Genomic DNA, 18,670 nt, shown 5'->3' with positions numbered 1-18,670 from the left:
GATATAATCTCATTAGTGGGGTATATATTATGCAAAATTCTTAAATGTAGTTCTTTAACTGTTGGGAACACAACGTTTATAAGATAAGAGCCATGCTTTTTTCCAGTCAATCTTATCTATTAAAGAATTCAAAAAATAAAAAAATCTTTTTCTTGACTGAAACATATTTCTTATACTTTTATTGGGTTGTAAATACTTTTGCCATCAACTAAAAATTCCTGCTCGCTTTTACAGTCTTTTCGAATGATAAATGGCATTTCATTAAGTGAACAAGACTATTTGGTACAGCTTTCACCACTGTAAGAAATTCCTCATGAACAACAGGGAAATTGTATTTACACTAAGAATAAACATTCCCTTGTGGATCAAGCTTATCACAATTGATACCTTTAAGAAAAATTGACTTGTTCTTTACTAAAATGCTTTAGTTGTTCCATAGCTTTACTTTATGCGGGGAGAAACTGTGAACAAAACAAAGTTTCCATGCTAAAAGTGCCTGTTCATGGAATTTAGAAAGTTTTATGGGGAGTTTAGAAGGGGAGAAGCTACAAGTTACCAAAAATGTAAGGCCTCCCACATTTTTATACATATTATGTGGAATAAAGTACCAAATAGAATCTGATGAATTGACACAATTCTTTACCCAATTTACTTTAAAAGTATAATTAACATAACATTTTTTTTTTTTTTAAAAATCAAGCATGTCAAAACCTCCATCAGCTTTCTCACCACAGAGAACTTGTTGCTTCAAATGTTAATTCTTTTTTCCAAAAGAAGTTAAACAATAAAGTATTAATTTTTTTACATGTATTATCTTGAACAAATAGTGACAAATATGGGGCCATGCCAGAATAAATGCAGTCTGGATGCTGTTTGCAAAAGAAACAATGTATATCAATATCTCTAAAAATAGTACAGGGGTATACACATGTAATTATTCGAAATGATAATTCATATTAGTAAGTTAATTAAACTACAGATTTGTTTAGAAAAAAAGGTGAGCTTTACTGCCTAATGTGAAGTGACACTTTAGTTTTTAACAGCCAAAGGGTGTGAGGTAAGATGTAAGTAGCTAAATATTAAATATTTAACTATTTTTTTACAATAGAAATGTAAAAGAAATCAGAATAGTATCCTGTGATGTAAACTATGGACATTTTTTCTTTAATTTCTATAAAAATACCATTATAACATGACTATGGCCTTTCAAGCCTAACATATTTAAATCAGAACAATAAAATAATATTTTTAAAATACGCAAATGATAGTAATTTTCATCTAATGCAAAATTGTTGCTTTATTAACAACTGAATTACTAATCAGCTTTTCTTGTAAACATTTGTTTCAACGTCTTAAGTCGGACGCAGTTTAATTTATACACTATCGGTCAAAAGTTTTTGAACAGTAGGATTTTTAATGTTTTCTTCTGCTCACCAAGCCTGCATTTATTTATTCCAAAGTACAGCAAAAACAGTTTGTACTATTTAAAATAACTGTTTTCTATTTTAATATACTTTAAAATGTAATTTATTCCTGTGATTTCAAAGCTGAATTTTTGGCGTCTTTGTCACCTGATCCCTCAGAAATCATTCTAATTTTCTGATTTGCTGCTCAAAAACATTTATTATAATAAATTTATTATAATAAATGCTAAAATTCGGCTTTGATCACAGGAATAAATTACATTTTAAAATCTATTCAAATAGAAAACAGTTATTTTAAATAGTAAAAATATTTCACAATATTACTGCTTTTGCTGTACTTTAGATCAAATAAATGCATGCTTGGATGAGCAAAAGAGACTTCTTTAAAAACATTTAAAATTCTACTGTTCAAAAACTTTTGACTGTTAGTGTATAAAAACTTAATGGGTCCCTTTAAAGGTCCTTTTCCAAATGGAAATTGCTTATGCATTTAATATGTCTTAGAGTTTACAGTAATAAGAGGTTCTTGTAACCAAGTCCTCCAGGTGGCGATATTGGCTACCGTCGACACACACGTGCTGGCAAAGAAGAAGAGGTGTTCTCGTGAGGCTGCGATTTTCGCGATTTAATGTTTTCAATATGGCTGCCTCCTCGAGTAGTGCTGCCACTGCTAAACAGAGTGATCATTCTTCACCTGCTGAAGAAACAGAGGAGGAAACAGAGTTTTGTCCTGGTTTTAAAGATGTCGATGCATTTGTCAAGGTGGGTGGATCGTTTCAGTGTGTGAATTTCGTTGTCAGTGCTGTAACTTACTGTAAACACATTGCAACGTGGATAGAGTAGCCACGCGTGCAAGCGCAGTAACGTTTGAGATTTATTCGTGAAGCTGAAATGAATGCATCTGTTTGCTGATGTTTATTTGGCAGCATGGTCTGGGAGCGGTGGTCGCGGCCACGAAAGCGTCTGCGGCTCTTCCAGCAACCGGAGATGAGTTTGATCTGTACCGCAGCTTCCCTGCCTTCCAGCAGTTCTGCGCTTCACAGGGAGATCGACTCTTACACTGGTAAAATACACTTAGTAAAGTACTGCATCATAATACAATGATGACAATACTATGGCATTTTTAATATATCCCATGGTTTTCCAGTAATTTCCAATAATGCTGTGAATTTTCGACATTTGTCAAAAATATGTGTCCCTGGACCACAAAACCAGTCATTAAGGGACTTTAAAAAAAAAAAAAAAAAAAAAAGAGAGAGAGAGATATACTTTCCATATATGCTTTCCATTGATGTATGGTTTGTTATGATAGGACAATATTTGGCAGAGATACAGCTATTTGTAAATCTAGAATCTGAGGGTGCAAAAGAATCAAAATATTGATTTTTTTTTTTTTTTTTAATATAAAGTTGCCTAAATGAAGTTTTTAGCAATGCATATTACTAATCAAAAATTACATTTTGATATTTACAGTAGGAAATTTACAAAATATGCTCATGGAACATGATCTTTACTTAATATCCTAATGATTTTTGGCATTAAAATAATAATAATTATAATAATTTTGACCCGTACAAGGTTTTTTTTGGCTATTGCTACAAATATACCTGCGCTACTTAAAGGGGTCATCGGATGCTAGGTTCACTTTTTCATGTTGTTTGAACATTAATGTGTGTTGGCAGTGTATGTACAAATCTACCCTATAATGATAAAAATCCATGCAGTGGTTTTTAATTAATCTGTAAAAATAATATCCCCTTTTTCAAATCGAGCCATTCTCAGATGTCTGTCAGTGTGCCGTCACACCCACAGAGGCCGCTCCCACGATAGTTGATTGACATGAGCTCTTACCTCAGACCAGCTGTCACAGTCCAGTAACTTTCCATGTTTTGATGCCAGAGCAGGGATGTAAGTTAGACAAGAATATCTCAGATTGAGCGATTGAGGTGTTGTGTTTCTGGATGTCATAATGAATGTAGTGGTCGTCATTTACTCCCCACATCTGAGCCACTGAAGATGCAGTGGATTACATTTGTTTGTGAAGGGAATGCGCCTCCCGATCTACATAAATGCGTCTATGTTCGCGCAGGTCATTCGTGATCCAGCTTTACTTAGAGCAGAAGTGTGTAAAAGCATTTCTTTATGAATCTTTGCGATCGCCTTTCCTTATAATGTGGTAGTTAGGAAGTTTAGCGCCTAAACGTGGCTAAATGCAGCTAAAGTAAAGAAGATCGTCACTCCACAGAGAGAAGAGAGGGGCGGGGTGAGCAGAGCTAATTTGCATTTAAAGGAACAACACCTTAGAATGAGAGGATTTTTTGCAGAGCTGATTTTGACAAGGTAAAAAGGGTGTTGTTTTACACTTCCATTGAGAATTTTTAACCAAAGTATATTATAGACTTTTCATTAAGACCCTAAAGAATCATATCAACTTGTGGAAAATGGGCATCCGATGACCCCTTTAAGACTGGTTTTGTGGTCCAGGATCACATATATCTTTGTACGTTTATGTACTTTTTTTTGTTGGTATATAATTCGCACAGTAGATCAGTTTGACTTTTCATGCATTGGTTCATGGTTCCTATAGTGAAAATCATGAAGGTTTGCAGTAATGTGTTTCCTCAAGAGTTTCTGCAGGTCTTAAACCGTCTTAATCTGCCCTTTCACAAATTAAGACCTTAAAAAGTCTTAAATTCATAAAGTTGTGTCATTAATTGATGCATACATTGTTAAAAATTTGTCTTCCTCATTATTTTGTCTTTTTCAATACTAATATGTAAACATCCTTAAATCAATATACATTTACTTACTTTAGATAATGAAGATATTAAGTTTTTTTAAAATAAGATAAGAAATTGACCAAAATGAATCACTTTTTTTGCAGTGCGATTATTAAAGGTACAGCATGTTGTTTTTGTATTCGAGAGACTGGGAGCAGAGCTGTTCAAGCTTTTTTCCTCGTTTTTTTTGTGTAAAATTAATTTAAATGGCTCCTGGACGTTCTATGTATGGAAAACATTAATGCGTTTCTTCTTCTTGTACTTGTACTTTGTCTGTAACAAAACTTAAAGTTTGATAGAACGTTGCAAAGTTTATAAATTGTGTCAGTAAATTTTAGTTGGAGACTTATTGTACTAATATCTGTGTATATTTCTTTGACAGTATGAGCCAGATAATGCAGCATCATGGCTGTAGATCTCACATGAGAGACAGGAACAAACTGACTGGACTGGAGGACCGGTTTGACCTGGTGGTGGACTCAAACGATGCCATCCTTGAGAAAGTGGTACGAGTCTTACACTGTGACACCACTGAGATTCAAGCTTCAGGTCTAGTTTTAGTTTCAAGTTTTATTAATTGTTCTAGTTCTATTAGTATAGTGAAATCCACATCATAGATGATGATTGATAAAAGCATGCTTATAATATCTTTAGTTATTTGTATTGTTGTTGGTGTGAATTGGCTTTTAGTCAAGAACATATGAAGTTGTTTTGTTGTACCTGTAGGAATTACGAAAGGTTAAAAGGTTAAATGTTTTCGGTCTCAATTCTTTTGTTCTAGTCCTGCATGTTTTGTCAAATATGTAAAATTGTTAATTGAAATGTGATCTGTGTTCAGGGCATTCTCCTGGACGAGGCCTCTGGTGTGAGTCGCACCCAGCAGCCTGTGATGCCTGCAGGATATCAGCCGCCAAAGATCGTCGTGTCAAGCTGGAATCGCAAAGTTAGTTTCTCAGTTCATCCTTCTTTTAAAGGGGTCATCGGATGCAAAGTTCACTTTAACATGTTGTTTGAACATTAATGTGTGTTGGCAGTGTATGTACAAATCTACCCTATAACGATAAAAATCCATGCAGTGGTTTTTAATTAATCTGTAAAAATAATAGTTGATTGACATGAGCGTCTTACCTCAAACCCGCCTTAAATCAGCTGTAACAGCCCGACCTCCATTGTTTTGATGCTGGAGCAGGGATGTAAATTAGACAAGAATTGAGCGATTGAGGTGTTGTGTTGCTGGATGTAATAATGAACATAGTGGTCGTCATTTACTCCCGACATCTGAGCCGCTGAAGATGCAGTGGATTACGTTTGTTTGTGAAGGGAATGCGCCTCCCGATCTACATAAATGCGTCTATGTTCGCGCAAATCATTCGTGATCCAGCTTCACCTACAACAGAAGTGAGTATAAGGGTGTTTTATGAATATTTACGATCGCCTTGCCTAATAACGTGCTAGTTAGCAAATTTAGCGGCTAAAGTAACAGGCTCGTCACTCCACAGAGAGAAGAGAGGGGCGGGGCAAGCAGAGTTCATTAACATTTAAAGCAGCCTCGACCAGAACAGGTTGATTTTTGCAGAGCTGATTTTGGCAAGGTATAAAGGGTGTTGTTTTACACTACCATTGAAAATTTTTAACCAAAGTATATTATAGGCTTTTCATTAAGAACCTAAAGAATCATATCAACTTGTGGAAAATGGGCATCCAATGACCCCTTTAACTTAAAATATTTTTTGGAAGAGAATGTGTCTTGTGAGTTTGCATGTTTTGATAAAGTCTGACTGGTCACTGAGGAGCAGGTTTTGATGGCAGTTTTTCTTCATCTTACAGGGAGGCAACCGCAAGGAGGAGACCTTTCATCTTCTACATGCTAAAAACATTCAGCGGCCACAGCTCAAGTTCAGGGAGAAAGTGGATAACAGCAACACTCCGTTCGTCTCCAGAATTTTCATCAAACCCAATGCTGTTAAACCTCTGCCATCATGTGAGTGCGTTAAAGTGATAGTTCACCCAAAAATGAAAATTACTCCATGATTTACTTACCCTCAAGCCATCCTAGGTGTATATGACTTTTTTTCTTTCAGACGACTACAGTTGGAATTATGTTAAAAATGTCTTGGCTCTTCCGAGCTCAAGAATTGGAAGTACAAAATGAGGATTTGTAAAGAAATTTTGGAGGATTATTTCAATACAAGCCAAGAGTAGACTGGTTTTCCTTTGCTGTGAACAAAATTTGGGTCTCTCGACACTAGCATATTTTCACCGGAGCTTACGCTTCGCCTACATCCTACGTCATCCACTGGAACGCCACTCTCTTGTGAACGTGTGTACGGCGGTTAGCAAAGCTAGAGATTATGGTTTCTAAAATTTTAAATATGGATATTTTTCATACACAAATGCAGAGATTCACTTCAGAACGCCTTTATTAACTCTCCAGAGCCGTGTGGAGCATTTTTATGATGGATGGATGAACTTTATTGGACTTCAAAATCTCAACACCCATTCACTGCCATTATAAAGCTTGGAATAGCCAGGATTTTTTTAAAATATAACTCCATTTGCATTCATCTGAAAGAAGAAAGTCATATACACCTAGGATGGTTTGAGGGAGAGAAATCATGGGGTAATTTTCATTTTTGGGTGAACTATCCCTTTAAGAAACTGGATAATAGAAAAATAATTTTAACAGGGTTCGTACAAGGTGCTTGAAGTACTTGAATTTTACTTTTTAAAATTTAAGGCCTGGAAAACCTTTGAAAATGGCAATTCCTGAAGAGGTACTCTTGAAAAGTGCTTGAATTATTAAAAGGCAATGTACCTATGAAATAAGTGTTTAATTTTGTCAGTAAGCACATATACATATTCATGCAAAATTCACACAATTCAAAAAATATACCCTTATCGCATATTTCAGTTAATGTCAGAAAAAAAGAGTAAGCAAATACAGTATTGAGTACTGTGTCGTGTAAACATGGCTGAAGATGCGAAAAGAGGAACAGATGAACCAAATCAGTTGAGTCATTTATGCTGGAACTGCTCCGTTTGATTTAAACTCATAACTTTTATCATTCATTTCAAGCAATTTACTAGCAAAAACCAGATTAAATGAAAAGAGGCATTCATTTTCGAATTTCGACATCACTTGTAACTAGTGATGCACGTAGTAATGGGTAAAGTTGAGCTTTTGGAAACTCTGAATCATCTTAACTATTGCGTCGCAAAATTATTCACTATCTCAAAGCGTTCCAATCAGATCGAGAATCATTTGTTTCAGATCGGGCTTCAAATTGTGTATCACAAATCATTTGATTTAGATCGGAGCGGGTTAGTGAGTCATTTACCGAATTGAATGATTCAAAACAAATGATTTGCGATACGCGGTTTGAAGTCACGATCTAAATCAGATTCAGGCTGGGATTTCAGAGCGTGATTTGCAAATCATTTGACACAGATCGGGACTTCGGTGCAGGTTCGTGAATCATTTAATTGAGATCAGGTTTTCAGAGTGATTTTGCATTTTTTTTTTTTTTTTTTTTTTTTTGAACAGTAGAAAACATCAAACCACTAATGCAGTACAGTTATAAAACAAAACAAACCAAAAGTATACACAATTGCAAATCCCTTAAGGAAATTGACAGTGGTTTTACTGTAATACTTCAGTAGCAATTCTTTGCATGTGCTTCACTTTATTTTTAACTTCACTTTGCTTTTATTTTTATTAGTATATTTTTATCTAGTTCGAAACGTCAGATCTCTAAAGTCCTTAAACATCAAAAAAGAGTAGTGCTTGAAAAGTCCTGAAATGTGATTTTACAATATCTGTACGAACCCTGTTTTAAAAATGATTAGTAATTCAGTTAAATAAGAATAGTAATGTGTTCAAATACTAAAATGTAACCAAATGTATGACTAGATTTTGCCGACAAACACATTCGTAAGGAGAGACCTGAGGATTTGGATGTTCCCGCTGCATTGGCAGATTTTATCCATCAGCAAAGAACAAAAGAGCATGTGGACGACATGTAAGACACATTTATTTAATTTATCCAGTGTAAAGCCATCCAGTGTTTGTTTGTTCAGTATTTCACATCAGTGTCAAATGTTGGTCGTGTTTTAAATGGATTGTAATGCTGTTTCTCAGGTTTTCTCACCCCTATCAGTATGAATTGGATCATCTGGTCATGCCGGAGAGTCTGAAGTGTAAACCTGAAGTCCAGGTGAGGGTCTTAAACATCCTGTTTTCTTTTCAGGAACGGTGATGAGTGGTTTTAATTGTATTTTCTTTGTGATTTAGATGTATAAACCTCTTGCTGAGTGCACTTGTCAGTTCATCAATACTTTAGATGACCTCGTTGCTTTGAATGAGAAGTTGGCCAGGATGTCAGAGTTTGCTGTGGACCTGGAGGTATGACCGTTTTCGGTTTTAATGATTCTTTAGTTGTGTAGCACTTCAGGTGTTTAATTCACAGAAATTCTCTGTCCACAGCATCATTCCTACAGAAGCTTTCTGGGAATCACGTGTCTGATGCAGATATCAACACGGGAGGAGGATTTCATCATAGACACGCTGGAACTGCGTAGCGAAATGTACATCTTAAATGAGACTTTCACAGACCCAGCCATCGTGAAGGTGATTGACTTTAATATTATGCTCTCATTTTAGATTTATCCACTTAGATTTCTGTGTGTATCAGGGTTGTTATAGTTAACTGAAACTGAAACAAACTGTAAAAAATATTTTTGTTACTTAAAATAAACATTAACTGCAATAAAATAAAATAAAAATTACATTGACATTTAACCAAAATTCTTATTCATCTTAAGTGGATGTGCTATAATAACTAAGTAGAAATGAAGTAAAAATGAAAAATGATGGAAATGAAAATTCTAATAGTAAGCTGTAGTAGCATTACCATTATATTAAAACAACACTGGTGTGTGTTTGTTTATGCAAGATATAAAATAATACTGTAGCTATAGACTGAATTTTGACAGTTGCTTATTAAATTTGCATATGCATATTTAAATCTATGGACAATTTGCTTTTTTTTTTTTTTTTTTTTTTTTTTAAACTAGTAATAATAAATCAGTCATTTCCAAATTGACTTGTACTGATGTAACGGAACAGTTTTACTGTAATACTTCAGTAGCAATTCTTTGCATGTGCTTCACTTTATTTTTATTTTTATTTTTATTAGTATATTTTATCTAGTTCGAAACGTCAGATCTCTGAAGTCCTTAAACATCCAAAAAGTAGTGCTGGAAAAGTCCTTAAGTCCTGAAATGTGATTTTACAATATCTGTACGAACCCTGTTTTAAAAATAAGTAGTAATTCGGTTAAATAAAAATAGTGATGTGTTCAAATACTAAAATGTAACCAAATGTATGACTAGATTTTGCCGACAAACACATTCGTAAGGAGAGACCTGAGGATTTGGATGTTCCTGCTGTTTTGGCAGATTTCATCCATCAACACCACCAACACTGGTGTGTGTTTGTTTATGCAAGATATAAAATAATACTGTAGCTATAGACTGAATTTTGACAGTTGCTTATTAAATTTGCATATGCATATTTAAATCTATGGACAATTTGCTTTTTTTTTTTTTTTACTGATCATAATAAATCAGTCATTTCCAAAATGACTTGTACTGATGTAACTAAGGCTGCATGTGTGGTGAAGACAAATATCATAGCCTAAGTTTCATCCATCAAACAAATTAAAGTGCCATCTTACATCTTATCCAGCTGAAAGTTGATTTTCATTTCTAAAAATGTCACATTATGGATATTCAATGACATTTAATGTTGCATCCATCACGTGTTGCTCCTGCAGGTGTTTCACGGTGCAGACTCTGACATCGAGTGGCTACAGAAGGACTTTGGTCTTTATGTGGTCAACATGTTTGACACCCATCATGCTGCACGTTGCCTAAACCTCGGCCGAAACTCCCTTGACCATCTCCTGAAAGTCTACTGCAACGTGAACTCTGATAAACGCTACCAGCTGGCAGACTGGAGGATACGGTATTCCCAATGCTCAATACACTTAGCACAGACTGATCAGCACAATATTATACCTCATTGATTGAATCTCATCAAGTTTTCTGTTTGTCTAATGACGTTGTGGTAATATTACTGTGTGTTTTGTATCTGTAGACCGTTGCCAGATGAGATGTTGAAGTACGCCCAGGCTGACACCCACTACCTATTGTACGTGTACGATCGAGTCCGAGCTGACCTGTATGATACGGGCAATGGCCAACCCACCCTCATTCAGCAGGTCTGGGATAAAAGCAGAGATCTCTCACTCAAGGTATGGACTGGTTTCTTCATACCAACTAATGAATTATGCAGAGAAAATATGAAAGGACGTATTTATTTTATGTTAATCAACTTGAATCGGTTCAGCTGAATTAATAAAAGAACCAGCTTATTATAGTGGTTTAGTATTTCAAGTTCTGAATATTTTTATAACCGTCTTGTCTTTCTCTTTAGAAATATGTGAAGCCTATTTTTACGGAGGACTCGTACATGGAGCTGTATCGCAAGCAGAAGAAGAGCTTCAACACACAGCAGCTGGCGGCATTCAGACTGATGTACGCCTGGAGAGATAAACTGGCACGAGAGGAAGATGAGAGCACCGGGTAATGCTCCGAACAGTCTCTATGCGTGTGTCTGTTGACAGATTACCAGGTACTTCATGAATGTTGTTCCTCCACAGATATGTCTTGCCAAACCACATGATGATGAAGATCGCAGAGGAGCTTCCAAAGTAAGTTTTGAAAGGCCAATATCCTAAATTTAGTCTGTACATTTTCATGTAAAGATGTCCATTTTTGGTGTTGTGTGTTTTTTTTTTTTTTTTTTTTTTTTTTTTTTTTTTAACTCGTGCCAGAGCTCGACAGTAAAGAGTGCCTGATGGCCCAGGGTCAGTGTGAAAGATGTTTGGGACAGTTTTTTGTCATTTGTCGCTGGCCTGATCGGGCCACAGAACCAAAGAAACATAATCACTGTTATTCCATAAGCGCCACCTGCTGGCAGAGACTGAGTTTGTGTTCTTTCTGTCCTTCTGCTGTGGTATCGAAATTGGAATTGCGAATTGTAATATAATTATTGTAAATTAATTGTAATTGAATTGGTATGTAAAATGTTGGTGTCATATCTTTTATTTTAATAAATAAGCTTATAACATGAGTCAAAAACAATGATAACAGCAACTATTTTATTTATTTATTTTAATTTAGACCGGGCAAGGAAAAAACGTAACCACTGGCCCTACTGACATCCATTTCATTAAATTATAGTTTTCTTTGTGAAAATTCTGCTGCCTACTCTGCAAAAACGTCTGTGGCATCCAGTCTTTCATTCCTTATAGTGGTCTCAAACTCAATTCCTGGAGGGCCGCAGCTCTGCAAAGTTTAGCTCCAACCAACTCCAAATCACACCTGCTCAAGTTTCCAGCAATCTTGAAGACGCTGATTAGCTGAATCAGGTGTGTTTGATTAGGGCTGAAGCTAAACTGTGCAGAGCTGTGGCTCTCCAGGAATTGAGTTTGAGACCACTGTTCTAAAGGTTGAAATGGTCTCCAATTCATTAACATAAGTTATGTTGTTGTCTTTTCTGAGGTTTATAAAGTGACTATTCCCGAGCTGTTTTTTTCACGGTGTAATATAGTAAATTATTTGAAATAATATTTAACATCTTTATTTGTAGTGTGCCAGCCACACAGTAATTGCAATAATTTTGTGCTTTGTTGCTTTTAATATAACACAGCTCAGCTTTCAAATTCGGTCAGTTTCATCACAAAATATAAATTAAAAATGTGTTTTTCCTCTTCATTTCAAGTTTATAGAACAATATAAACTTGAAGGAACATCAGAAGGAATGAAAAAAAAAAAAGTTTTAATGAAACAAATGTTTTATTGTAACTGGACAGATGACTGATTCACATGCCGCTTAAACTGAAGCGAATACAGCGATCTGTCACGCCACATTAAAGAGCATAAAAAAACACATTATTGTAATAGACATTGTTTGTATTTCGCTATAAAAATGACAGATTTTGAAAGCTTAGATTTTGGAATATACTTTATTCTCAAACCATTGCGACTTTATTTTCTAAATATTACAACTTTAATCTCGTAATCTTAGTGTTTTTTTTTAATAAATTGCACTAAAACGCTGTCGTACATTCTGGCTTCATGGACAAACATGCCTATACATGTTATACTAATCTAAGTGCCTCTGATTGGCCAATGCATTCCTAAATTCAACAGAAACGCATTTGATTGGTTATAAAGCTCAACACTGCACAAAACAGTGCATAAAAGCTATCTAATGCAGTGTGAGCAAATCTAAATCTAATTTTGTGAACTATCACTTTTCATTCATTTTCACATTTCATTTTAATTGCGGCAGCCGTAATACAGTCTTTAATTGTGCGGGGGCATTTTGGTTCATTTTGGTGGCATTTTTTGCCACAAGTCCTTAATTTCTGACCCTAGTAAATGCATAAATGATAAAATGTTTCTTGAGCAGCAAATCAGCCTATTAGAATGATTTCTGAAAATCATGTGACTGGAGACTGGAGTAATGATGAATCAAGATTCAGCTTTGCATCACAGGAATGATTTACATTTTATAATATATCAATGTACCAATGAATTATTAATATTTTAATGTGTTTTTAATCAAATAAATGCAGCCTTGATGAGTATAAGAGACTTCTTTTAAAAAACTTTTAACCATTCGTGTGTGTAAATGACCTGTTATGATTGGCTATAACCTCCACACAATGTCATTGTTTACAGGAAACAAGCATTTGATATTTTTTTTTAGCTTTGTTTAAGTGGACTAGTGCATTTGAAATCCTTATTTCTGTTATTTTATTTAATATTTGATCCTCTGAAGTCTGTAAGATCGCTGCTGCGCGCAGGAAGCTGTATAAACGTATGTGGTGTTTACTTTAGGGAGCCTCAGGGCATCATCGCGTGCTGTAACCCCACTCCACCACTAGTGCGGCAGCAGATCAATGAGCTTCATCAGCTGATCAAACAGGCTCGAGAGACTCCTTTACTCAAGGTGTGTGTTCAGACAAACAGCATTTAGCTCAGACTCTATTTCTTGTTTCTGTTGCAGCATTTGCAATATGAATATATAATTTTTGACAAAAATCAGTATTGAGTGATATTGTCTCACTTCAGGCAGAGGTACTTGCTGAAAAAAGGAAATCAATGACCCCTCAAAGAAAGGTGTGTTGACAGATATGTTGAGCATTTTTCTGTTGAACCAAACTTGCAAAAAAGCAGTGTTGTTGAGTTTATTCTTAATTCCCTCCCTTGGTGTCGTCTTCTAGCCACAGTCGATTTTATTCGGACCGCATGACACCTCCCGCTCATCTGAAAGTGATTTCTTGGACCACTCATCTTTTGGTAGGTCTAGATATTATGAAGACCTTATGATTTGCCTTTGTGTCATTCTAAAACCACTCATTGACATTTTCTTCACATATATTTAGAAACTCCAACCAAACCAGGAGTTTTGTTTTCAGAGGAGGAGGATGAAAGTGTGAACCAAGTGAAAAAGTCTTTGCACGGCCTGACAGCTCCAGCTAAAATCAGCCTTTTTGCGGTAGGACATTTTAAAAAGTTCAGAGAAACCTATGCATCTCATTTGGCATGTTTAGGTTTGTCGGCATACATTCGTAAGGCTGGGTTTGGTTAACGTGATTTCTTATTCAGTTATAGCAGAGTTGAAGGTGTTTTTTATTTTTTATTTTTTTTTTTTTGTTATGTGTTTAAGGGGGAGGAGGAGGAGGCAGCAGCAGCTCCTGCTCATCTCACAGTGGCCCAACAAAAAGCTCACAGCATCATGGAGTCATTCGAGAACCCCTTCAGAATGGTACAATACTTCTGTTTAGTTCATGCCTTTTCTTAAGTTGTGTTATGAACTTATTCACTGACATTTCAACTCTTGTTTTCAGTATTTACCATCAAAGGATATCCACATATCCACGAATGCCAAATATGACCCCTCGTCAAAGATTTATGAGGTATAGTTTCTTTTTGTTTTCTTCATATGTGACCCTGGACCACATAACCAGTCATAAGTAGCATGGGTATATTTGTTCAATAGCTAACAATACATTGTATTGTTTTTTTTCTCTCTCTCTCTTGTGTTTTTTTTTTTTTTTTTTTTTTTTTTTTTTGCACCCTCAGATTCCAGATATTCAGATAGTTGTATCTCTGCAAAATATTGTTTTAACAAACCACACATCAATGGAAAGCTTATTTATTCAGCTTTCAGATGATGTATAAATCTCAGTTTCAAAAAATTGACACTAATGACTGGTTTTGTTGTCCAGGGTCACATATATAATTATTTATATCCCTATAATAATAATAATAATAATAATAATAATAACAATAATAACATTTATTATCATTATTATTAATAAATAAATTATAATGTATGCAATTTATATATAGGGACCTAAATATATAATAATAATAATAATAATAATAATAATAATAATAATAATTTATACTTAATATGTTATTTACCATATATTTTATTTACTATTTTATTTACAGTTAAATATTGCATGAAATAAATAGTAAATAAGTATACATAATTATATTTACTTGTTTTTTTATGTAATATTTATGTAATATTTACATATTTATTCTTTACTATTTATTGTGCTATTTACTGTGTTTATATAGTGGGTTGTTTTTGTTGTTTCCCCTTATGGCTAAATAATTTGGTTTTAGTGGTTTTAAACAGTTCTTTACATGAGCCACAGTGGGTATTTTTATAATTTGCTCTTTTATAAAATGCTTTATCGTGTTTAAGCTTAACAGAACAGGTAGACACGGGTCATGGAATTTCTGACGTTTCCGTGTGTATACAGTATGATATAATGCTAGTTTTCTCAAATGAAACTGTAAAATTCACATTAAGTGACTCTCACAGCAGCTCTGGAAGTGAAGTTTGTGTTCACGTCATATAATGAGACGCTGAGGCCGAAAATCAGCGCGAGCCTCAAGTGTGCTTCAGTATTTGTGTAGTAAACAACAAATTCATACATACAGAGCCAAGCAGAACATGCAGGATTCATATCTAAACCGTAAGTTTGCGTTTTAATATTCACAGACATTCAGCCATATTACGATTCGTATGAAGTGACAGACTCAATTTTGATTTACTCATCCAAAAATTGACAAGTTCCATGGCATTCTGCGCTATAGAGTAAATTCTGTTTTTATGAATGGACTTTGCGATCCCGTCCGCATAAATTAATTTTTGTAGAAGTGGTACAGAAAAATATCATTTTTTTTGGGTTACAGTGCATTTAATAGGTAAAAGGAAAGAAAAAAAAACACAGCCTGTTTTTCCATTCAATATATGTCCAAGCAAATTAGGCAAATTTAAGCTACACCCTGAATGGTGTAGACAAATGTGCTGAAAATCATTTAAAAAATATACAGTGTTACGGGCGATTCAGTTCTGATTGATTCAGGGGAGTCACAAATACCCCTGAGTGATTCTTGATGTAGTTCAGGTTGTATTGACAGCTGGCTTTTGTTGACTATTTTTGTTGTTCTGTTTAAAACAGATTCGTAATCGGTGGAAGCTACAGAGTATTGAGCAGCAGCAGAAGGAGGCGCAGGAGAAACGGCTAGCTAAAGAACAGGCCAAGAAAGCTCAAGGTACAAACAGCAGTTTTATAGAAACTCTGTCGTCTGACGTTTGTAAACATCATCTTTGTCATGGTTTATTTGTGCATAAATGCATGTTTTTGTCTTTCAGAGGAACGAAAGAAAGCTAAACTGAGCTACCAGGAGTCACTGCAAAACGTTCACACTGTCCGGCAGCAAGTAGCGGTGAGGAAGCTTCATCAAGTCATCTTTTCAACTTCACCAGCTGTATTGGTTTGTTTATTCATTTTACACCAACAGGTTTTAACAATCTTGTGTTTTTAGAAAGCAAAGCAGACTGGACAGAAAAGAGAGCGAGCTGCCAGTGATGCAGGAGAAGAGAGTCTTAAACCAAACACGAAAGTCTCAAAGACTGAAAGCGAAACATCGGTTGCTGGTCAGTCGACAAAACCTGCTCAGAACAAAAAGAAACAGAAAAAAGATGAAGAGCCTGAAGTTCCCGAACAAAACTTTACACCTTTTGACTACAACCAGTCAAATTTTAAAATATTCGATGGTAAGACGTCTGCCCTTTTTTCATGTGTTTTTTTCTATTCAGTGCATTGTTTTCATTGCTTGTGTTTTATCCACACAGGTAAATCAAAAGAGAGTTCACATTTTGATCCAAACAGACAAGCACATGGACCCAAGCATAAGGTATTAACCTGTTTTGAGTCTGCAAGCTTTCACTGTTATAGAAATATTAGCTTGGTTTGATTTAGCTGTGCAAGATCTCTGATTTTCAACCGACTTTGATTCTCAGAAAAACCAAAAAGGACAGAAGAAAAACAATGTGGGCGGCAGGAGCATGTCTTATTTACCCACCAAATCTGACAGGTAACACACAAGCACAGCTAGACTGAAGATACTAATTATTGGATTTAAAAAAAAAAAAAAAGGCATTTATATGATGGGTTTATTTTTATTTGCAGAGGATTTCGCCACAACTGGCCCAAGAGATAGAAGTCTTCAACCGATGGTTGACCTTCGGCCCTTTTTGATTTCCTTTTTATAAGCGTCCTACAAAACCCTCAGATGTCCTGCAGATTGAATTGTCTGTCATGACTGTTTCAGCACGTTGTGCTTGTATACATATTAATTTGTGGTATTTGATCCATCATTAAAATGAAATTTTAAACGTTTTTTTCTCTCTAAAATCTTATTTGATGCTTTAGATGTTGTTTCTTCTGTGGTGTTATTTTTTTCCCTGTAAAGCTAACATCCTGATAGCAAACAATAATTAAAGTGGTCTAAATTAAAAAATTAAATTTAATAAATTCCTCTTTTTTTTTTTTTTTTTTTTTTTTTTTTTAAGAGCGGGCATGGCTGTTTGTACATTTTATGGGTCTGGCTTTTGGTCTCATCCCTGTCCAGCTATTTTTAGCTGCATAAGACAGCTCGTTTGGTGCTTGATATTACAAAATTGTCTTAACATATTATTTTAATGTATTATCTTAATTATGAACACAATGGTTTATAGTGCAAACAGTTTTAGCATTTATTACATGTTATTTTTCTTAATTCCCTATAGCAGCTTATGAACCGGAAGTCTTGCACATTACCAGAAAACATCTTTCTTCTGCATTGAAAAATAAGGTGGATAGCGGCTAATGAGCCAGAAGTCTTATTAAAAAAATATAGTGGATATACAAATATATCTGTGGAAGGCTTGGACTCATAAAATATTCGTCCAATCCTTGAATTCAATGATAGGATGTCGTACCTGTCTGTCAACATATATATTTACATACCGCTGCACAGCCAATGGTGAGCATTTGGGGCGTGGCTAATGTAGCAAGCTTGACAAAAGTAGTAAAGATTTCGTTAGAGAAGCTCAAGCTAAAATTCGAAGAGTTGCCAAAAAAACAGAGCCAAACAACGGGGTAAACATAGGCTGTTTTACAAAGATGGAGGAATTTGCTGAAATGTTTGGGTTAGATGAGACTAATTTGTGGACTTTCTCTACAGGTAAGCTAAACTTGAAATTAGAACTATTCATAATATGTTGGATCTATTACTTAAAGTAGTCCACTTTTACCTTTTGAGGCATGCCTTTGCTTTCATAGAGGGTTTGGACTTATGTCACTAATTGGTCAGTTTCACCAATAAGTGGCCATGAGATACTCAGATGTAAACAATAGCATGGATTGCACGGCTACTATACTACTGAATATGTTGTTTGTGCTGAAAACGTGTGGAAGCTGCTAAATCATATAGAGAAAACTTTATAAGCAGGAAAGGGTGCAATAGTTTGACAAACTAAATAGGTGGTAAAGATGTACAAGTGGTATTAGCCAAATATTTCATGATCTGTTTATTTTATGCCAACTTTAAAGGCACTCTTTACCCAAAAATGTAAATTCTGTCATAATTACCCACCTTCATATTGTTCCAAGACCTTCATTCATCTTCAGAAAACAAATTAATTTATGTTTGATGAAATCCAAGAATATTCTGACCCAGAAGCGTAGTAAGAACATCGTTAAAATAGTCCGTGTTTGGGTGAACATTTTGAGTGAACAATCCCTTTAAACATAAGAGACCTTGTGCCAACTTTTTTTAAAAAAAAGGGTTTAATATATCAACATTCAATCAAGAATAGAAACACTTTAATTGCACACTGTATGACTTTTCTGCAATGCATAACACAGCCTCTGGGTGGCACTGCAATGTAACACAGCGCTACCTTTATCATCAAACAAACTCCTGTGCCAATCATTCACTTAAGCACACCTAAATACAGCCTGTCAAGAATATATAAAATGG

General features: G+C 35.0%; 1 protein-coding gene across 1 annotated transcript; it reads left to right on the top strand.

Moving 5' to 3' along the window:
• The first annotated feature begins 2,020 nt into the window (after nt 1-2,020).
• exosc10 (exosome component 10) lies at nt 2,021-17,046 on the top strand. The gene is made up of 25 exons (XM_051097327.1): nt 2,021-2,186; nt 2,351-2,487; nt 4,587-4,710; nt 5,043-5,147; nt 6,032-6,185; nt 8,115-8,223; nt 8,343-8,418; nt 8,496-8,606; nt 8,688-8,831; nt 10,039-10,229; nt 10,362-10,518; nt 10,701-10,849; nt 10,927-10,977; nt 13,175-13,286; nt 13,409-13,456; nt 13,561-13,636; nt 13,723-13,835; nt 14,007-14,105; nt 14,188-14,256; nt 15,823-15,916; nt 16,017-16,090; nt 16,190-16,421; nt 16,500-16,561; nt 16,668-16,741; nt 16,837-17,046. Exons 1-25 carry the CDS (start codon nt 2,064-2,066, stop codon nt 16,865-16,867), a joined length of 2,715 nt encoding a protein of 904 aa, XP_050953284.1. The 5' UTR covers nt 2,021-2,063; the 3' UTR covers nt 16,868-17,046.
• The last annotated feature ends 1,624 nt before the right edge of the window (nt 17,047-18,670 follow it).

This window comes from Labeo rohita, chromosome 23, assembly GCF_022985175.1.
Source record: "Labeo rohita strain BAU-BD-2019 chromosome 23, IGBB_LRoh.1.0, whole genome shotgun sequence".
Lineage (NCBI taxonomy): Eukaryota > Metazoa > Chordata > Actinopteri > Cypriniformes > Cyprinidae > Labeo > Labeo rohita.
The sequence above is the reverse complement of the archived record's forward strand: the minus strand, read 5'-3'. Positions and strand labels throughout refer to the sequence as shown.